This window comes from Asparagus officinalis, chromosome 8 (assembly GCF_001876935.1).
Source record: "Asparagus officinalis chromosome 8, Aspof.V1, whole genome shotgun sequence".
Lineage (NCBI taxonomy): Eukaryota > Viridiplantae > Streptophyta > Magnoliopsida > Asparagales > Asparagaceae > Asparagus > Asparagus officinalis.
This window is the reverse complement of record NC_033801.1, coordinates 22,263,296-22,286,065: the sequence shown is the minus strand read 5'-3', so window position 1 is coordinate 22,286,065 and position 22,770 is coordinate 22,263,296. Positions and strand designations below refer to the sequence as shown.

Genomic DNA, 22,770 nt, shown 5'->3' with positions numbered 1-22,770 from the left:
AAGAATTCACCGCCGCCCTCGCCGCCGCTAAGGACAGGCTCGTCGTCGTCGAGTTCGCCACCACCGTGAAGATGGTGGCCAAGCTGGATGAGTCCGAAGAGCAAAACTACGTGAGAAAGCACGCCCGCCAACCAGCTGAAGAACTCGGTGTGTCGATGCGCCGTGTCTTCTCCAATGCCTCCGGCTCCTACTCCTCCAACGTCAACCTTGCCGTCGAAAATTCCTCCTGGAATGACGAGAAATAGCTCCAAGACATTACCTTAGCCGCAAATCCTTTGCCTTTGACAGTGACGCTCCAGGCATCGGCATGACCGGGAAGCGCAATGTCTTTGAAATGGCCCTCAGCACCGCAGACACCACGTTCAAAAACCTGGGCTCATCAGAGATATCGCTGACCGACGTAAGCCACTACTTCGACTCTGACCCGACCAATTTGGTGGAGAACCTCCGGAAGGACGGGAAGAAGCCGGGCTCCTACATTGTGGATACGACGACTGCGAACGCGCAGGTGAGGACGCTGTCAGAGACTGTGGGATTGGATACGAGGACTAACGTCGAATACAGGTCGGCTACACTTCATTTTCATTTTGTCCAAAAGAAAAAGAAATATAGAATAGGAATTATGGAAATGGCCCTCAGCACCGCAGACACCACGTTCAAAAACCTGGGCTCATCAGAGATATCGCTGACCGACGTAAGCCACTACTTCGACTCTGACCCGACCAATTTGGTGGAGAACCTCCGGAAGGACGGGAAGAAGCCGGGCTCCTACATTGTGGATACGACGACTGCGAACGCGCAGGTGAGGACGCTGTCAGAGACTGTGGGATTGGATACGAGGACTAACGTCGAATACAGGTCGGCTACACTTCATTTTCATTTTGTCCAAAAGAAAAAGAAATATAGAATAGGAATTATGGTTGAGAGTGATCAGCGAATTTCTTGTCTGTATAAAATTTTGATTGTTCATAGGTTAGTCTACAATTATGCTATAAAATTTCACCCAATTTGATTTATTTTTATTTTATTCTGTTGAAGGGTGCTTCTTCCCAACTTCCATTGTATAAGTTTTACCCGTAACTTTAACAAGCTACACTTAAATTGCTTGGCAACGCGTAACCTTAACAAGTAACCCGTAAGTTTAACAATCAACGCGTATAACCTTAACAAGCAACCTGTAACCTTAACAACCAACGCGTATAACCTTAACAAGCAACCTGTAACCTTAACAACCAACGCGTATAACCTTAACAAATAACCTGTAACCTTAACAACCAACGCGTAACCTTAACTAACCCGTAACATTAATAACCAACGCGTAACCTTAACAAGCTGCACGTAAATCGCTTAGCAACACGTAACCTTAACAAGCAACCCATAAGCTTAACAATCAACGCGTATAACCTTAACAAGCAACCCGTAATCTTAACAATCAACGCGTAACCTTAACAACCAACGTGTAACATTAACAACCAACGCGTAACCTTAATAACTAACCTGTAATCTTAACAACCAACGCGTAACCTTAACAAGCAACCCGTAAGCTTAACAAGCTACACGTAAATCACTTCTCGCTTGGCAACGCGTAACCTCTTGTCCAACCTCCCAAACTTTACCACTAGACCAAGTGGCCTAAAGTATTTATATCACTCAAAATATATACATATATATCCCAACCTATAACCTTAACAACCAGCCCCTAACTTTAACAATCGACCCCTAACCTTAACAACCAACGCGTAACCTTAACAACCCATAACCTTAACAACCGACCCTAACCTTAACAACTCATTTTTGTATACTTTTCAATTAATACTTTAGGGGAATTTCCCATTGAACCCTTATCTTGTTTTTCACTAAACAACAAAAAATTTTATGGAAACCGTGCGATGAGTTGCATCAAATTAATTACATCAACCTCCGGCCCACAAATTAACGTCACATATAATTTTACAAAATCACATTAATCACCGATCAATCCCCTCAATCTTGTCCTCAACCTTCGAATACAACTGCCTCAACTTCTCCAAGTTCTCCTCCGACGTCTCCCAATATCCTCTACCGCTCGCCTCTAAGAACGTCTACATCATTTTCCTGAAGGAGTTCGGGTTCGTCTCCATTAACCTCTTCAGCATCTCCTCATCCTTTATGAACGTCGTGTTCGCCTCCTCGTACACCCAATTGTCGACTTGCCCTGACGCTGTGGCTCGGCTCGTTCTNNNNAGGGGGAGGAGGGAGGGAGGGGGGAGGGCGGGGCTTGTGATCTGGGGAGGAGAGAGGGGGTCTAGAGAGAGAATGTGTATTATAGTCTTTACCTGTGTAAAATTCTTAGGCTTTGTGTTTTGGGGGCTCAGTGCATAGTTCTTACGAATTTGGGGGTTTTAAGAGCGTTGAAAAAGTCTTGGGGGGCGGGAAGCACACTTTCATTGGTTTTGGGGGCTGGAAGTATTTTTCCCTAAAATCAGATATTTTAAAAGATTAAATTTAATTTAAATTTTGAGATCAACATCTAAAAATAGTCTAACAACTTTATCTACCCTAACTAATTTTTCCAAACGAATGAAGACTATTCAACCAAATTTTCATTTGATATTCAAATCATTTTGCATCAGAAGGCTATAATTTGGTACTATAACATGCCCTCACAAGTTGAGCGCCATTTTCACTGGCTAAAACTTGAATCTCACACAATAATATCTTTTTTATCCACTTAAATTCATGGCCAGCGGGTAATAATTTTATATTCTAACATGCCCTTGAGAAGGTTGACAGCTGTTTTCATAGGCCGAAATTTGGGACTCACATAATGATATCTTTTTCTATCCACTTTAATTCGTGAGTAGAGGGATTTGAAACTGACTTTCCCATACCAGGTCAAAAGTCCTTAACATTGCACCAAAACTCCAAAAGGTCGTGGTGAGTGATGAAGGTAATAATTTTATACGCTAACATAATCCTTTCCCTAAGAATACGGTCACAATATCAGAATACTGCTGCTTAAAGGAGACCCCTAACTACAACAAGCAATAGATGATCCAACTTTGACATTAAACTGAGAACACTGTGTATAAATTCATTATCAGCTGAACTTGAGGATGTAATATGAATTGGGCATCAGACCTTACATCCTTCCAAAACTCACCTATTGATTCAGTTGCAAAAGGTATAAATCTAGGTTCTGGCATCAGGTCAGTGACGAGTCTAACCTTGAGCACCCATGAGTAATTCTTCACAGCTTAAGAAACCATTTGTATATACAGATGAATATTATCTTTACAAGAATTTTTATTCTGATTGAAAAGATAAAGCTGAACTCTGAAGACCTACTTATGGAAGCTTTGGAATGAGGATTGATCTGATTCCAAATTTATGACTTTGAGCTCATCATTTGGGTACTTGGATGCAATTGATATCACATGCTTGCTTGGATTTTAATTTCATATGTAATTACAAACCACCAAGGTGCTTTTAAGCAATTAAGACCCAGCAAAAAAACATGAATTCCGTCACTTAAGCAGAATACTTGAAAATTTTCAAACTAAACAGTAAATCCCAAAGTGGAGAAGCTTGCGAAAGGTCCAAGCCAAAACTCAAAATAGCTCTTAATATGAAAGAAATTTGTTAAAAACCACACAACTTCGCATCTTAACATCCAAACTCTTTCCAGAGACAAATATGGTGAGGAGAGTTTGAAATATTTTTTGTGCAAAAGTTCTCTAAAAGTATGCTTGGCATCCAATTGAACTGTCAATTCTGCAATATGTGAATAAGGATGTTGATGACCAACTAGTCGACTTTAAGACGTACAAACTTGTACCGCATTGCAAAATTAGTTACAGAAGACGATCACAATTTCAGTTCTAGCAGTTCGTCTCACTGCAGCTGTAGCTTTTTTCCCCCAAATCCAAGTGGGGAAAAAATAAGCGCATTAAAAAAAGTAACTTGCAACTACAGCAGCAGTTGCTGTTATCTACAAATGACACAGCCTGCCTTTTGTGAAAAATCACAAGGTTATAAAATCACCTTGGAATGACTCAATTACATTTGAAATAAAGTCACTTAAACGTCATACTTTATTATTAGTGAAAGAAAGAGCAGAAGTTACAGAACTGTCTGATTTTTACGACCAAGATTGTGCCTTGATCTTTTGGTGAAACAAAGGAACTACTTTGGAATATACAAGCAAAAAGATACGACAAGATTGACTATGGGAAGTTACTTTTCTAAAACAGCTACATGTAATGTGGAAAACAGAACGATGAATTCTCCAATCTGATGCTTCTTGAGGAGATGACAGAGCAAATAAAGTGTGGCAGCTCGCAAACTTGGATGGTGCGTAGTCATCTCTTACTTTATAAAATATAAGATAAACATGGATTAACATGGCTTTAATGTGTGGCTCTAGAGCTAATAATTCTCCGCGATTCAAGAAAAGAAGCTCCGAGGGCAACTTACTTGAAGAGGCGCTGAAAGAACCTCCATTTCCCATGTATCCGTGCTACTGCTGTTGTCACAATAGCAAAAATCAAAGCTTCTGCTGCCAGCAGAGAGTCCAGAGAACTCTAACAAAACGAAACTAATTACAAAAGCCAGAAAATATTTTCACCATTATAGTCGGACAACACTATACCTATATCGATGAACTTAAAAGAATTTAGTGATGGTTAAAGATTACCTGAAGAATCATAACAGCAGCAAAAATCAAAATTGCCCATTCCACAAAATAAGACACTTCAGAATCCACCAATCCATCATCAGTTAGAACAAGTTTGCAGACACCCTAATAACCAAAACAAGCTCCGGCTAGGACAAGGCATACTAAAAGAAATATGCCCAACTGCAGTTGCATTCAGCGAAAAATTTTCAGTAAATGTATAGAGAAACACCAGTAGATTTTATTGCATTACAGTGACTGTGTGAAGTACATATAGTTTAAAAATGAAAGTTCTGTCAGTTAGATCTCAAGACAAATTTGCAGTGCTCTTTAGGCAAAAAGGATAGACACAAATTTTTTTCATGATCTATTGGATTTTGACCTATATGATTTTCAATCTTTTGGTTCTGTAATGAAAAGCAGATTCTCTAAGGTATTTCAAGACCATCAATTTGAACTACTTGTTATTTCTTCTCGTAAAATCTGCTGAAGTTGGATTTTCATAGAGCTCAGATCCTATCAGAACCTTCCGTACAGTGCGCGAGGTTCTGAGCCCTTGAGATGTTAACAGGGAGGCAGTTTGGGTATCCCCCCCCCCCAACACCAACCACCACCCCACCCCCCCAAAAAAAAAAAAAAACCTATTGCTCAGACTCCCTGTGGTGGCGTGCGTGGCGGGGGGGATGGGTCTGGTTTGATGGGCGAGTCATTTTCATATATCATATATTATCCTATTGCTATTAGATATAAATCCTTTAGCTTCTCAAGTTTCTCTATACCTTATAACTCATTCCCTCAGTTCAATTAAGGAACGTTAGCAGAAAAGAACATGCATGATTAAAATATCATTCTTATATGCTTAATGTCTTTATTCCTAACTCTGAACAAAAGGGTAAGAACTTAATGTGGCCCTTTGTGGTAGCACATAGGAAACAAAGTGAGTCTAGTATTAGCTAATACTCAAATAGCACGACTTAATTATACCAATGCACACATACCTTGATCACATCAACACAGAGAAGTCCAGGACTGTTCGTCTGGAGGCTTAGTGTTAGGAATGAGCATATTAAGTCAACCTTGGTATGCATTAAATCATGTTTCATTTTGTTGATTCCAAGGAGATTGTCCTCTGTAAATTTAAAGATACAGAGACTCTGGTATAACTCAATTCAACTATCCCAATAAGTTAAAAAAAACTCAATTTAAATGCGCTCAAATACACAATGATTTCTGGCCCTTCACACTTAAAACAACGAAGTGCTTATATATACTTCCCAAAACCACAAACAGAACTTAATAATAATTGACGTGCTCATATGTATTCTTTGAAAGCACAAATGTAACTTTTGTGCTTTATTTATGCATTTTAAATTGTAATATAGTAGTATTTTTCAATTATTAGTCCTTCCAATATATGTAATATTTTACGAATAGGTCCCTTCATTCATTGAAATTGCTCATAGGTCCCCCAACTATTGTAAGTTGTTAAAATTTAGTCAATTAAATCATTAACATTGCTATTAGGTCCCTCAATTCTTAGAAGTTGCTTTAAGTTATATCCTCCTATCAAGTGTAGCACTACAAGATATAAAAATTGGGGAATCTAACATCAATTTCAATAATTTGAGAGACTATTTTCAAAATATTAAATATTTAAGACGCTAATTTAGAAGCGCTTCCCCACATTTATGCATTTTTGAAATATTAGATATTTAAGAGACTAATATCAAAAGGCCATACATAATATAAATAATTTAGAAGTGCTTCCCCACATTTTGTTGGAGACGTTCACTTGGAATCAACTTTTGGAAAAACTAGAATAAGTTAACATTATACCCCTAGATTGAATGCATAAACACCCAAACTACTAAAATTTTCCCTGTTCAGTACATATATAGTCTGTCAATGACCAATGTTTACACATAAATGTTACTTTTTATTTTATTTATTTATTTATTATTATTATTTTTTTGGGGGGGATTAAACAGAGAAAAACCACATTTGCGTTCATCTGAATATATTCTCCATCAGCCATCTTGATAAGTAACTGTCTTTAATATATCTAGAACTTTGACACGTGCAGATGCACGCGACATGGAAACAGATTGCTTTTGCAAATTCTTCAAAATATGAAAAGCAACTTTCACCTTTTGTAGTGAAAGTGAATTTCGAAGCAGATATCGAAAGTGAGTGAGGGTCGGATGATTTGCTAAGGGAGAATTACCTTTTCCACCTAAGGCTTTTTGAAGTCTTCCACTAATTTTCTCATTCTCATTATTTGTTATGTATTATTAATAGTAGTATAGGTATATGTATAAAAGCTTTGCATATTTATTTTATTTTCATATATTTACTTTTTTTATAAAAAAAACAATAACTTTTTCCTTGAGCCTTTTATAGACTAGAATATAAAGGACACGTGGGCTCTAATCTTATTTTCATGTCATTGAATGATGTAGGATGTTCTTGATGAAAGAGAAAAGAAAAAGGAAGAGAAAAACTATCCATTGTACAATTACAAATTTATCCTTTCTATCACGACAGGAAGGTAGACATGACCTCCAATCCTTCAATTTTTTTCATTTCCTCACTTGGTTTTTAATATAGCAGTATAAATATCCTTGAGATAATACTAAACTCATTTTCAAGAATAACTTCATTTTCTTATGTTTGTTTGATTACTCATATCTGGCATATACATTTGATTCGAGGACAATATCTTTTAACCCTTAATGGATACCAAAGTGCATTCTTCCATTCAGTATACAATAACTGGATCTTCACATTGAATTGATAAATTAGTTAACACGTGCTCTCACAAGCACTCACGAGCCTTCATAAGTGATTTACAACTCTACTGTTTTCATTTTCCAAAAGGAACTCTTAATTTCATTTTTGTTACCTTTTGGACAATACTTAGAGAGAATTAATTTTCTTCTTGAACTTTGTATAGATGATTCTCTAACATGGAACTCCTTTATTTCAACTTTGTGGTATGGAAGATCTGATTTAATTAGACAAGCCACTCTAATGCATAAACATCTATTTGGACATCTATTTCAAAATGTTCAAGACTCCATTTGTTTTTATTAAAAGGTTTATATAGAGTCTATTAACAATCTTTACTAATTTATAATCTAACATCTCACAGTGTTGTCCACATTAATTGTAGGATCCTAGATCAAATTTGTTGCGCATGAAGACATGAGGTTAGCTTCAGTTCATGCAGATTGGGGGGTCTTGATTGAAGATATGTTGCACTAGTACCCTTGAAAGGAAGGCTGAAGTTGCTTGCATGGTTGATATTGATGACTGGGAATACAATGGGATCAGATTTGACCAGATCTGATGGCGGGCTAGATGAAGGAATGAGCTGTTCATGAAAGAAGAATTGGAGTACCGGACTGGTCACAATAGAGACGAAGCGTGGTTGTCTGATGTTGGGTAATTTCAAGATTCTGGAATATATTGACTTGCATTCTGGTACCAGATAAGGCAGTGTAAACTCAACAAGATAAAATTTAGTTTAGCGAGAGAAACAATCAGTAACTCTCAAACAATATCAATATCCATATTCAATCTTTCATTTAGCAACTTAATTTTAAATACAAGATAAGCATATCTGTGGATAAAGTTCAACTAAAACTCAAATTCCTAACCCAAGAAAAATCCTAAGGAATATAAGAACAATATCCTAAACAACATCACAATCCAAATAAAAGATATATGACATCCTAATGTAAATAAAGATAACTCAAAATAGTTTAAAACACTATGTTATCCTAATCAATTTCGTATAAATAACATGAACATGCCCTTGTCTAAAACTTTACTCATGATCTGAGTTTAAAGATAATTTAATATCACGTGTCACAATTTTGTGAATCCACTACACGCATAAAAGAATAGCAAATCCACTGCACGCGTAAAACAGAATAGCTTGATGTATACTACATACCCCATACATCTCAATGGGAAGCAACAAAAATCAACCTCAAATATATCATAAACCAATGGATTTTCCTACTAAATGGCCGATAAAAATATTTATTTGTTATATAGAAATTAATGATGGGGACCCAAACATGAAGCACAAATAATGATCTCCAATGAATCTTCAAATATTCAAAGGTACTACAAATGAGTCTAATTGCACCAGGAAAAAAGAGAACATATTGTTATTTCATAAAATATAGCAAGAATAAGCAGAGAAACTTACATACAGGATTATGCATATCTTCGCTGATTCCTATCTCTAAAAGTATTGATCTTAACAGTCCAGACAAGTAATGTAGAACAAACGTCGCGACACCCACCTATCATAAAAGGTATATATGTTACAGTTACAATATATATGTTGCAATTCCTATGATTTCAAAACTCTATACTTATTAGCGCTAGAAAACTAAACGAGATGCTTACAATTGAGGAGTATAAAACTATTGCAAGGGAACTTTTTCGACCCGTGGGTAAAAGTTTCATGCCCTGCAAATGAACCATAGCAGTTCCAATAAATAGATAATCAGAGATTGATGTACTAGAACGAAAAGTATATATCAAGCACAAAGAAAAAAGGTTAGAAAGGTAATCGGCATAAAAAGCATGCTAGTCATTGGTGTAGAATGTAAAAGAAGATAAACCTAAAACTCTGCGCTCCGGATGGCAAGCACATATTAGCACAATGTTAATGTTGTTTGTTATTTGATAAAAAAATCAGGTGTCTTATATTAATTTAAATAATAATCATGCCATCTTGTAGTATGGAAGTTTAAAACCAAAACATAAGATGCATATGGAGTATTGGACAAATTTACAGGTCACGTTGCATGCTACTCTGATTCACCATCTCAGATGAGAGCACACATATTCTTTTAAATGAATCAAAATCAATATTTTCATTAATTGAGAATGGAGATTAATCACATCAGAAATTATTCAGTTCCAATTTAGGCTTTATCCTCTTTTCTCAAGGAAGACTTCATTTGAAACATTATTTGAAATATTTATGTTTGAACGTTAGTCATGTGATGAAATGTTTCACAAGTTTTATAAGGCCCTAACAGAAGATGCTAGCCTTCTGTATAAATTAGAAAAGGAAAACGGAAGGATGAGTATAACATCTCTGTAACTCTCACTATTTTCTTGTCATAATTGCCATCCTTTGTTTTAATCAAGGTTCAGAAACTTAAAATGATTGAATGGGTAGATGAATTTCCCCATAGCATGTGGTGAGACAACCTCTACAAGTTACCACAATCCTATGATATAAATTTAAATCTAACTGAACCATCAGACAAGTTTAAAAGCCATATTCTTAAAATTAGGCGAGCTTATAGTCTTATACACATGGCATATGCTTTTGATCTTTAGGTACAAATCCTTCTGTTTTGTTTCTGTCTAGGTTTCCAAGGACTTCTAGTCTCTGATGTTACAATCTTAGTTATATTAAATTTTGAAATGATACTACTTGTGAAGCATGTCAATAGTTCATATGAATTCTCAATAGTCAAAACTGTAAATGAATTCATTCATCTAAAAAGTAGATACAATGATGAAGTTAATATACTTCAAATGATAAAACATAGAACTGGAATGGAAGTTACATTATTGGTAGTTCGGTACCGCATACACCTTAAAGTATGGAACTGTATCATGTCAAAGACATTTGTCAGACCCAGACATTGTTCGACATAGGACTTCTATTTGCCTGTAATTAGTTGAACTCATCATGTGGTTTTTTTTTGTGTCTTATCCATGTGTCTGTGCTAGTTGCAATATAGTTTGACAGGATCCGTGTGTTTTGGTCATTGTTTCAAAGTCATAGCCACTTTCTCTTTGGAGTTATTAGCTACTAGGTTAAATAAACACCAACATGAATGTCACATTTGAGTTTCCCGAAGGAGAGATGCAAACCAAATAACCAATAGAGCACCCAGATCTTAAAAATATATAAAGCTTCACAAAATTAAGAGATAAGCAATCACTGGCAGCAAGCTCCAAAAGTACAGCATTTACCTGAAAAAGAACTATCAATATCACAATGATGACGCCGACCGTCATAAAGCTACCATAATAGAACACAACCGACTCACTAAGAACGCGGGCCATTAGCATCATAATGAACCCGATCAACAAGAAAAGAAGTCGATGGAGCAGGAACTCTGAAACGAAAATTGATCCAACAGTAAGAAGCGCTCACTACACCACTCAAAATTTTCATCACAGAGAGAATAAATTACCTAATTCAGTAGAAACCTCAATGGACCTCGACGAATCCGGCAGCATTCTGATGTCAATAATCCTGTTCCCAAAAGGCGAAACTGCTTGAACCCAAGAGCCCTTCGCCAGTTTCTGCCATTGAGTCTCAGGGCGCATCCCAACCCCAATACCCTCGTTTCTGCATTTTCCAACAAAAAAGGGGAAGAGTTTTAGTAAAGAAAGTTCAAACTTTTCCCAACTAATCCAGACAAGGGCTTCAGGCGATCACCGATGTAGACAGAGCTCGACGGTCTGGGCACGAAAACTCGAATCTCCCTGGGCGAAGGAAACCCTAATCCTGAGAGAATGAGTGTACTTGTTAATATCGTGAAGCCTGGAGAGGCTCGACCGCACAGGGCCCCCTAAAATTGGTTGCCCCAAAATTGGCTGACCATGGCTTCTGCAGTCTCACCTCCATATCCATCCCATTCTCTGTCGACAACAACCCCTCATCGTCGTTATCATCGTCCTCAATCTCCTCTCCATCCGTCGAGCTCGATCAAGATCAACGCGGCCGCCAGTTACAGGACCGAGGGGCTCAAGGGAGAGGTTGGGAAAATACGGAGGGATCAAGATGACGGGAGCAAGAGGAGGAGCGGGGCTGTCGCGCTGTCGCCTGTCGTGGCACTGCGGGGTTGGCGAGGCCCGAGGGGAGAGGATCGCCGGCGGCCAGGTTGGGGTCTCTGCGGAGAGAGGCGAAGGTGGCGGCGCTGGTGGCGTTCGTCATGTCGCTCTGCAACGCGTCCGGGTCGTCATGTCCGTCGCCGCGTGCCCCTCGCGGCCAAGCACGGCTGGTCGAGCTCGTTCTGATGCGTCCAGGTGATTAATAATTAATTGGCTAGTTATTAATTAATTAATTCAAGGCTAAAATTGCGTGTAACCCTCTCATCTAATTTGATTTAGGACCCCCTTGATTTGTCACGATCCCTTTTGTGTCACCATCCCTTTCGCTCAAAACAACACCAACGGCCCGATCAAGTCCTCTCTTCACAACCGTCCGGTAAATCAATCCAACGGCTACAGTGGAAGCCCTAATTTCCCCCTCGCAATCTCAACTCTCTATCGATATAAAACTCCAAAAACACCGCCAAAACCCCTCTTCCATCTCTCCTGGCTCTCTCTCTCTCTCTCCTTCGTCTGCAATTAGAGCAAGGTTTTGATCATTTCAAGGTGAGTTCTTCAAGTTCTCTTTACTTCATTCGTGTTTTTGCTATGGATCTTGTAATTATCTTCAATTTTAGCTTAATTTCATGTTAATTAGGTTATGATGTCATATGCTGCTAATTTTTTTTAACGGTGGCTATATTATTTATCTGATGGTTGTTTCGTAGACATTCATATTATCCTTTAAAAAGGTTAATGTGATTAGATGGTATCGTGATTTCTAATGTACAAACCTAAAGACATGATTTTTATGTCTTGGGCTTTTGTGAAAATTAAAGAGCCTGAGGGCATGTGAAATATCGAAGTTTTTATTATTTTTATGGTCTCTGAATATTTCAAGAATGATAAGCTCTTCAAAATTCATAACTTTAAAGCTTTAGATTTCAACCGACAATATTGGTCAATACTGCATGTTGCTGGAATTTATTGATATTTTGTTCCCTAGTATTTTAGGGATTTAAATTGGAATTTATTGATATTTTATATATAGAGAAGGACCATGCGATAGATCTCGAAGACAGAAGGTAGGTCGTGCAGCGTCAGAGTTTTGTCACCAAAGTCTGATCTTTTAGCCTGTTACCTGTCTCATGGGAAATTTTGAGTTTGTTTGTTATTTATGAGTAATTATTTATTTTTGTTTGATTATAGTTTTGTTTAATTTAACTAAACTGGAAAGATACTAACTTTTTTTAGCTTTTATTGCATATATATAATATATAATATATATAAACTTATTTACAGTTTTTTTAGCTTTTATTGCATGTTAACTGTTTATGGAGGTATATTTGCTTAGCATTCATTGACACAAAGACATGCAAATGCGAGACTTTTTCTTAAAACGTTGCATTCTGGTACCTGGATATTGGAATTAGGGCTAACATTGTTATCACCAGATTATTTGTGCATAATACAATTTTTTTCTTGAATTTTTGGTTAGATTTCTGTGTAGAAAAATCTATCAAAGTTATTCTATTTGTTGAAATATGTGGTGATTTTTGATGTCAAGATTTTTTTAGCAGTTTTGAAAATGGAAGAAATTTTCAAAACAGCCTCAAACCATGTTTTAATTTTCAAAACCGACTCACTTTTTTTATTACCAAAATCGACTCACTTTTTGCCACGTTAGCTTAATCTCATTTCCTAATTAGTCGGGGTTGCCAACCCCGACTATTTAGGGCATAAAAAATCGGGTTTAAGGCTTCTAATTGGGGTTTAACAACCTCCTAAATAGTCGGGGTTAAGCTGACGTGGTAAAAAGTCGGTCGATTTTGGTAAAAAAAAGTTGGTCGGTTTAGAAAATTAAAACATGGTTTGAGGCTGTTTTGAAAATTTATTCTTTTGAAATATGTGGTGATTGGGCGGAGGAGGGGGAAGAGGAGATGAGGACGGAGACCTCGTGTGTTCGGAGAGGGCGCAGAGAGGGGAGGAAGAGGGGAAGTGGAGAGGAAGAATCGTGGGTGGGAAGTTGGGTGCAAAAAGGTGTACAGTTAAAAGAAGGCGGAACAGGAGAACGTGGGTGAGAAGTTTTTTTTAAGGGAACGTGGGTTGGTTATTCATTTATTTATTTTATTCTTTAGAACCTTAGGTTACTGTTCATTTTAGCACCTTGATGTGCTTCAATAAATTTTCATAAGGTGTAAGCACTATCAAAATGAACAAACTTGTTAGAGAGAGATGAGTTAAAAGCATTTAGCAAATATTCTAACAAAATATTGTTCATAGTAATCATTCTATGATGATCTTTACTCCACTTGGATTTTTCCAAAGTGGGTACAATATAAGCACAATCTATAATTTCCTATAATTCAAAATGTTTAGATTGAACATGTTGATAATAACTCTATATTAATTCAATATAGTGTAGTATAGTATAATAAACATGTTGATAATAACTCTATATTAATTATATTTAATATATTATGTTAGATATTATATTAACATTTTTTCAAACTCAAAACCAAAACACCAAACTTAAAACACCTTTTAAGTATTTTGAAATAAGTGTTGTGTTTTTTATTTGAATACGGTTTAGCTCTAAAAACACCATCGTTTTCAAATACATGATATTTTATTTTTGATTAAAACATCATGAAAACAAATAAACACGATGGTATCTAAACGGGCAAATACATGATATTTTATTTTTGATTAAAACATCATGAAAACAAATAAACACGATGGTATCTAAACGGGGCCTTCACTATTTTATGGGATTATGGTATCTAAACGGGGCCTTCACTATTTTATGGGATTCTTTTGTTCCATCAAACAAGAACAAATAAAATCCTTCTCGGGTTTGGGCTCCGAACTCATACCCTCAAACCCAATAACAACCCCAAATTCGCTCTGTTTAAAACCCTAGAAACTCCCCCATCATCCTCCACTCTCTTTGATTGCCTCCGCCCTCAAACATCTCTCTAGATCCAAAAGTATTTTCAATTCTTTACACTTTTGGATCTCTCGCTAGGGTTCCATCTCGACTGATTTTTTTTGTTCCATTTGGTTCTGATATCTTCTTAGTGTTTTAGTTTCTGCATCTAGGTAGCTGCTTTATTACTTAATCTTGATGTTCTGCTTGATTGCAAATATATGTTTGTGTGAAAAGGATTGGATCATTAGGAGATTTTATAGGAGTAGAAGAAAGCATCATGGCTATTTTGAAGGTTTAATCTTGTGAAGCTGTTTTCTTTTCACTGCTTTTAAATTGTATTTAATAATTTCTAACAAATTTTGATTTTTAAGTAATTATTAAAGTGTGTATAATTTTTCCCCAACTTAAAACCGATAAATAGTGTGATGGTAGAGTTAATGTTAAGCTTTATCATTTGGGATTCATAGGCATATTTTCTGAATTTTGAAGTGGATCAAAGCTTCCGAATTATAAAATTTTCTGATTTCTTTAGAATGTTTTCTGGTCTTATTTTGTGTTTGTAAAAGCTTGAAGTTCTAGTGATTAATATCTTTGCTATTGTGATTTAAAGGAGACCACACGATATACCGGTAGCAATGGCGGTAACCTTGTACTCTCCTAGCTCGGCTGCTGGCCTTAAGAAGCTCGATGAGTACCTCCTCACTCGGAGTTATATCTCTGGGTTTGTATTCTTAATTGCAATATATTAATGCATTGCTTTCGATTTTTACGTACTCTATGACATTCTTATGATATTTCATTTCAGATACCAAGCATCCAAGGATGATATTACTGTTTACTCAGCCATCCCGTCGGTGCCATCGGATGAGTATGTAAATGTTTGTAGGTGGTACAAGCACATCGATGCCCTCATTAGGATGTGGTATGTGCATAATTAGCCAATTCATTACATTACTATTTTTTACCTTAGTGTCTAGTTGAAAGTTAAAGTTTTGTTTGCGAAATGTTATGCAGTGGTGTCTCCACAGAGGGCCAGGGTGTGAAAATTGAAGGTTCTGCTCCTGCAGAGGCCCCGTTATCTCCTGCTGTTGCTGATAAGGTACATAATAGATGCTTTTGATCCTTGCTCGTTGCTTTTAAGTAGTGTTTTGTATTCATATTCCTAGAGTTCCTACTAGGTTTATTTTGGTTAGAGCAATGTTGTATACGGTAATATATTCGACTTTCATTATTTTTTTATTGGATTAATTCTTGCAAAAGATAATTTGCAAAAAACCAAGGATTTTGTTTTTGATATTCATGACTCACCTTCTCAATCCACAGTGTCCTTTCTTATGTCATGGTATCCTCATCTGTAGAAATTATCTTTTCTATGCCATATTTTCAGTAAACTCTTGGCTTTATCTAATAACTTCTGAAAATGTGATGTTTTCTCAAACAATATTTGTTTCATAATCATTAGAGGGACCAGATTATTCTTCTTGTCCCAAAACAAATTGTGATGATATATTATTTTGCCCATCCTCTTTCTACTAATTTCATATTTAGATGCAACTTGCAATTTATATTCAAGGTCTTTTAGAGTACAAGGCAATTTCCAGGCCTATAATACTTCATTAATAAAATGTGATGCAGAATTATGACATAACTTGGGACATAGCTTGGTTTCTTTTTACCTAATCTAGTTATAGATATTGATTTAATTTTGGTTTGTTGTTCAAAGACGCCAGTATTATACAACAATCTGTCAATCTACAGTAGACAGCTATACTGTAATTATCTTAGAAATCTAAATATATTCTGGTTGTTATTATGGAACTTCAGGCTGCAGCTCCTGCGGATGACGATGATGATGATGATGATGTTGATCTCTTTGGTGAAGAGACAGAAGAGGAAAAGAAGGCAGCTGAAGCACGTGCAGCAGCTGTCAAAGCTACAGGGAAAAAGAAAGAATGTGTGTTTGCTTCACATATATATTATTTCATGCTACAGAGGTTTTCTTTATCATGTTGCATATACATATAGATATCATTGAACATAATAACAAAACCATAGTCAAGTTTTAACAATATAAGTTGTTTTGTTATGTTCTTATTTTGTATGTTGTCGGCTCTGCAGCTGGAAAATCTTCAGTTCTATTGGATATTAAGCCATGGGATGATGAAACTGACATGAAAAAGCTTGAAGAAACAGTTAGGAGCATTCAGATGGAGGGTTTGCTTTGGGGAGCTTGTATGTGAATGCTATTTTGTGTTTTAGCTGGATATGTTTTACTTCTGCTCACTGATGAGCAATCTTTCAGTTTAATTATTGTTCTTTGGTGGACATGCAGCCAAGCTTGTTCCTGTTGGTTATGGCATCAAAAAGTTACAGATTATGATGACCATTGTGGATGACCTTGTGTCCGTGGACACCCTGATTGAGGAGCATCTCACTGTTGAGCCAGCAAATGAGTACATCCAGAGCTGTGATATCGTAGCGTTCAACAAAATCTGTGAGTATCTTGATTTTAGTACATGGCATTTGTAAATATTTGTTGAATTTATAATTTTTATTCAGGGATCGCTTTGCTTTACATTCCTTAGGAATGCACCTTCCTTATCCAGCGGTAGGAGCACAGTTACTAATTTCTTCATCTATAGGACATCTAATATACCCTCACATTTGTTTTTATTACAATCGCAAATTTCATTGCAGTTTTATTCTGTTGATTAAAATGATGTATTGGGCATTTATTCTTTCTTCTAGTATTCAGGGATAGCTTTCATGCTGTATGATTTTTTATTACTTTTCTTGTTTACATGATTAATATTTAAGGGTGTTGCTCAATACCTTATTTAAATATCATCATAATTTTATACCTTAGAACCTTGATGGATTAGAGTGGTTTAGTAATGAGTAACTACATGATATATTTTGCTTATAGGACAAAATTTCAAAACAGACCTGTTTGCCAAAATATTCTCAAAAAAGACCTGTTTCAAACTTAATTTCAAAAACCGACCCAGTTGGGCTGAAACTGGGTCGGTTTTTGAAAAAAAGTTCCCAAATTTCACGGGAGTTGAAGTCCCGTGAAGTTTTGTTATGTAAAAATTTCACGGGAGTTCAACTACTTCACGGGAGTTCAACTTCCGTGAAGTTTGAGAACTTTTTTTTTTCAAAAACCGACCCAGTTTGAGCCAACTTGGTCGGTTTTTGAAATTAAGTTTGAAACAGGTCGGTTTTGGGGAATAAGATTTGAAACGGGTCTGTTTTGAAAATTTGTCCTTTGCTTATATATTAGGTTACAAATATGACGAGGAAGATGAACTAGACCAGAATGTCTTTGTATTTAATCCTCCTATTTTCACTTTATATCTTTCAAAAAAAAATTTAACCAAGTGATTGCATGTATGAGTATATGTAGCTTGACACGTGAGCTTCGCATGAACCCATGTTTGCTTGATATTTGTGCTCCTGAAGCATATCCTTAGACTATTCAATACGGGTTATGCATGGTGTATGATGTTGATATGACTATGTACCTAATATATGATCGAGATGTTACATGATGCTTGATATCTAGAAAAATATATTAATCCTTGAGAATTGCCATTGAAACATGATTCCAACCACATGTTTATAAGTTTAAGAAATACATGGACAAAAAATTCATGATCCACGTACGTTTAACATTTGTATGCCTGTATCTTGTTGCTTATGATGCAAGACGTCATAATTGCTGGGCACAGCAGTAGTTATGTTACTGAGTGGTGTTTCAAATTGCACACCATTCTTTACTTCTAGTGATTTATTTTACTCTACTATTTTAAGGCATTTCATCCTTTCTTATTTTAAAAAGAGCATCTTCATTACGTATTTCCTTTCAAATACCTGGTGTTTATAGCTCTGTATGTTTTAGGAAACCTCCACGGTGACTTAGTTTTGTTGAATTTGCAAAGCATTTTTTTGCCTTGCTGTCTCATTCACTTTCTCATTTGCTGTAACTTTTCCTGCAGAGATTTTTTTCCTCGTCTATGGTTGGTTTGGGCATGCTTGTGATGACGATGAGGAGTCTGTGGTCTCCACGCTTAAATGGTCTCCATGCTTATGTGCCTCAGAACTATTTATTCTCTATATTTATCCCAAACTGGAACCGCTTAAATGGTCTCCATGCTTATGTGCCTCAGAACTATTTATTCTCTATATTTATCCCAAACTGGAACACTTGATCTTTGTGTTGAGGTTTCTATTTCAAGAAATGGTTGTATGATCGACATTCTTTCCAAGTTACTGATGGTTTCGTGTGACAGTTTTGATTGATTGCAGTTTTGATTGGAATGATGATATGGATTTGATATTGGTTTGGCTCGTGATATTTGATTGAGTTCAGTTTTGAGAACTGAGTTTGTTTGGCAACCCGTTATCAGCTCTATGTTGATAGTATGGCTGATGGGAGTATTGTTGCGTTCGGTTAGAATCTAAATCCTAGGTCTGCTGAATAATGTTGTATGCCCTATGGATTTCTCTTGCTTTTATTCTGATTCACCTTTCTACCGATAAGTATGTTAAAATATATTAATCGTTATTTACCGAAAAGTATGTTGAACAATATTATTCATCATGTGCGATGTATTGCTGTGTTTAGGTCGACCTGCAAATGATTTCAAGTATCGCGTATAAGTAACGTCCATCTTTCAATCCAACTTATTTGCTCATAGTTTCTACTTGCTTTGTATTTCTGATACAAGTTACCGTGTGAGCACCTTTGATCGCGGAATTATCAAAGGTGGGTTGAGAATAGGATGACAGAAACACAAGCACAATTCAGTATATGGCGAAGGAAAATACCTTCTCTAGATTATGAAGAACAAAAGATTACAATATCTCCCTCATAATCTCACTAGAATCGAGAACAACCTCTCAATCCTCTCTAAACCCTAATACAATGATTAGAATCTCTCTCTGATCTAAGATCTCATAGATCCTCACAATCTAAACCCTAATCCTTTTGATTAGGATCTCACTTAGACCTAAAACTCTTTAGGACTACATCTGGTCTCTAACCTCCTGTTTAGAACCCTAAACAGTCTTTATTTATAGGGTTTACAACGTGGTGGCAATCTGGTAAATAATCAAAACCAAACCCAACTAAAATTCATTCAAAACAGAAACCAAGTCTGCCCAGGAAACCTCGATAAGTCGACTCATGACTGCATATGAGTCGACTCATGACTGATGAGTCAACTCATAAACTGATGAGTCGATCGAGCAGAAGCTTTTGACAAAACGGCTGGGTTTCGTGAGTTGACTCATGACAGGCGTGAGTCGACTCAACCTGATGAGTCGACTCATGTACATGTATGAGTCGACTCACGAGCTGAAATCTGGATTCTTCGAGTCTGCTGCTCGTCGTCTCGTTCCACGCTTCCACCTATGCTCCGCTGTGTCGCTTCACACCACTATTCTCAAGATATCATGAGAATCACCTATCCTCAAGCTCCCATTCTCAAGATATCATGAGAATCACCTATCCTCAAGCTCCCATGAGGATCGTTTTTCCGAAGAGAAGATATACCCGTATCATGGGTCCCCCCTTTAGAAACTTGAAGTCCCATTCAAGTTAGAACTTCAGCTGTGGAAACTCTCGAGCCCCTCCATCTTTGTTGACTTCAGTCATCTTCTTCTTCCTTCTTCTTTGAACTCCTTCCAAAGAAAAGGATCTTTCTAAGCTTCTTGTATTGCGATCGAGTCAGGACCATACACAGGATGCCCCTTCACCGGATCTGATGCTCTGATACCAACTTAATACGAGTTGCCGTGCGAGCACATTTGATCGCGGAATTATCAAAGGTGGGTTGAGAAGAGGATGACAGAAACACAAGCACAATTCAGTATATGACGAAGGAAAATACCTTCTCTAGATTATGAAGAACAAAAGATTACAATCTCTTCCTCACAATCTCACTAGAATCGAGAACAACCTCTCAATCCTCTCTAAACCCTAATACAATGATTAGAATCTCTCTCTGATCTAAGATCTCATAGATCCTCACAATCTAAACTCTAATCCTTTTGATTAGGATCTCACTTAGACCTAAAACTCTTTAGGACTACATCTGGTCTCTAACCTCCTGTTTAGAATCCTAAACAGTCCCTATTTATAGGGTTTACAACGTGGTGGCAATCTGGTAAATAACCAAAACCAAACCCAACTAGAATTCCTTCAAAACAGAAACCAAGTCTGCCCAGGAAACCTCGATGAGTCGACTCATGACTGTATATGAGTCGACTCATGACTGATGAGTCGACTCATAAACTGATGAGTCGACCGAGCAGAAGCTTTTGACAAAACGACTGGGTTTCGTGAGTCGACTCATGATAGGCGTGAGTCGACTCAACCTAATGAGTCGACTCATGTACATGTATGAGTCGACTCACGAGTTAAAATCTGGATTCTTCGAATCTGCTGCTCGTCGTCTCGTTCCACGCTTCAACCTATGCTTTGCCGTGTCGCTTCACACCACTATTCTCAAGATATCATGAGAATCACCTATCCTCAAGCTCCTATGAGGATCGCTTTTCAGAAGAGAAGATACATCCGTATCAATTTCTATTACGAGGCATTTTACCATGAGACATACAACTACCAGATGAAGTCTTAATATATAGCTCACATGTCAATCACCTAATGCTACACTCACTCTTAAGTGAGTTGGTGTTAAGATATTTGACGACTCCATTTAAAATCAGTTAACACTAACATATTCCATAATCACTTAATACATACAACGTAAATAGACGGGTATTAATATATTCCACACTGACCTAACCTAAGTAACTTAAAACATCTTCCAAGCTTTCAACATTCATCAAAATGAATCTTGCCAATCTTTACCAAGGAAATAAGTGGACATGTTACACAAGTTTACAATGAGCACTAGATAATCCGACAGCTTTGGGAAAAAAAAAAGCTCCTTCAATGAATTTGCGCAAGCGTATCATGAAGCGTAAAACCATAGGAAACGACGTTGCTTCCTCTGACGAATGTTTGCATTCGAAGGTGTCAAGGTTATCCTCTCAGCATTATCCATAGCCCACTTGTTAAAATCGGGTGACGATACGAGATCCATCGAAGCTTCTCTTGTGTTCTCCTTGGTGAACTGCTCCCACTCTTCTTTTGAGAACCTCTTTCTCTCAGGTGTTTTGTGAAAGGTAGAATAGTAAGCCCCTGGTTCAGATAGAACTTCCGGGGTCTTGTTCACACCTGCAACAAAGAATCAACTGTAACTCCCAGATAAAACAGGGACGATGAGTATTAATTTAACCACCATTACAAAAACGAACCTTGGGTAGGAAAACTGTATGAAGTTGATTTTAAACTTCTGGTTCGAGCCCTGTGCAACGTAGATCCTGATTTCTGAACGGGGTATGGGTAGTCAGAAAAATAGCTCATGGGTGAAGTTCTATCTTGGATTGCCTGAACGCCCCTCCAGGTTCTCCTGCAAGTTATCATAGCACGATTCATTATCATTTCAAATAGAAAACCAATGTAGCTAACTGAGAAAGAGAAGCTTTCAGGGGAAGAGAAGATTAATACAGTAACACAAGGTCGTACCCTCTCATTTCATGCAAAATTATCAAATACAACAAATTCCAATCCAGTTTAGAAATATTATAGGGACACATTTTATTAAAGAAAAACCAGATATCCCAACTAGGCTTTTTTCTAAGCAAAACATCTGAAATAAGATCAATAGCATATTTACATCCAAAGAAGTCAAACTAATAACACTGGATTTCCATCTTGATAGCGAGGCAACCTGTCAAAAAAAATCTTTGCCACTACACCTACACTACTCATTGGTGGTGAGGGTCAGGGACTGGCAAGTGGATAGGCCGGTTTCACAGAAAACACCTAAGCCTCATGGCTTCATACCTGACACATCACATGTCCACTAGACAAGCATATCACATACAAAATTTTCTTCACATTTTCTCTCAAAATTTTCTTGCTGAAAACAATGGAAATCAGAACTCTTTAAATAGAGTGGGAAATCTATCTCTCATACAATTTGAAATTCAAAAAGAATAAAATAAAATTTATCGTAATGCAATCTAAAATCCAAAACTAGATAAAATCCACTTAACAAATAAAATCAAATATTTTAAAAGATTAAATTAAATTTAAATTTTGAGATCAACATCTAAAAATAGTCTAACAACTTTATCTACCCTACCTAATTTTTCCAAACGAATGAGGACCATTCAACCAAATTTTCATTTGATCTTCAAATCATTTTGCATCAGAGGGCTATAATTTGATATTATAACATGCCCTCAC

The 22,770-nt window shown here is 36.8% G+C and overlaps 2 protein-coding genes and 1 pseudogene across 4 annotated transcripts; 1 reads left to right on the top strand and 2 right to left on the bottom strand.

Annotated features, from left to right (window-relative positions):
• LOC109819466 overlaps positions 1-11,723 on the bottom strand; it is a 13,418-nt pseudogene extending 1,695 nt beyond the window's left edge.
• On the top strand, positions 11,946-18,476 carry LOC109819467 (elongation factor 1-delta 1-like). The gene is made up of 8 exons (XM_020385207.1): positions 11,946-12,082; positions 15,058-15,168; positions 15,253-15,369; positions 15,462-15,546; positions 16,272-16,401; positions 16,566-16,679; positions 16,780-16,941; positions 18,446-18,476. Coding segments are annotated over exons 2-8 (696 nt in total). The 5' UTR covers positions 11,946-12,082; positions 15,058-15,082; the 3' UTR covers positions 18,448-18,476.
• Positions 21,200-22,334, bottom strand: LOC109820534. 3 transcript variants are annotated; one of them, XM_020386694.1, is made up of 3 exons: positions 22,196-22,334; positions 21,774-21,928; positions 21,200-21,693 (listed from the first exon to the last, which is right to left on the bottom strand). In XM_020386694.1, coding segments are annotated over exons 1-3 (423 nt in total). In that variant the 5' UTR covers positions 22,198-22,334; the 3' UTR covers positions 21,200-21,427. The 3 variants fall into 3 exon arrangements, with proteins under 3 accessions (XP_020242283.1, XP_020242281.1, XP_020242282.1); XM_020386692.1 differs by lacking the exon at positions 22,196-22,334 and adding an exon at positions 22,027-22,188; XM_020386693.1 differs by lacking the exon at positions 22,196-22,334 and adding an exon at positions 22,045-22,188.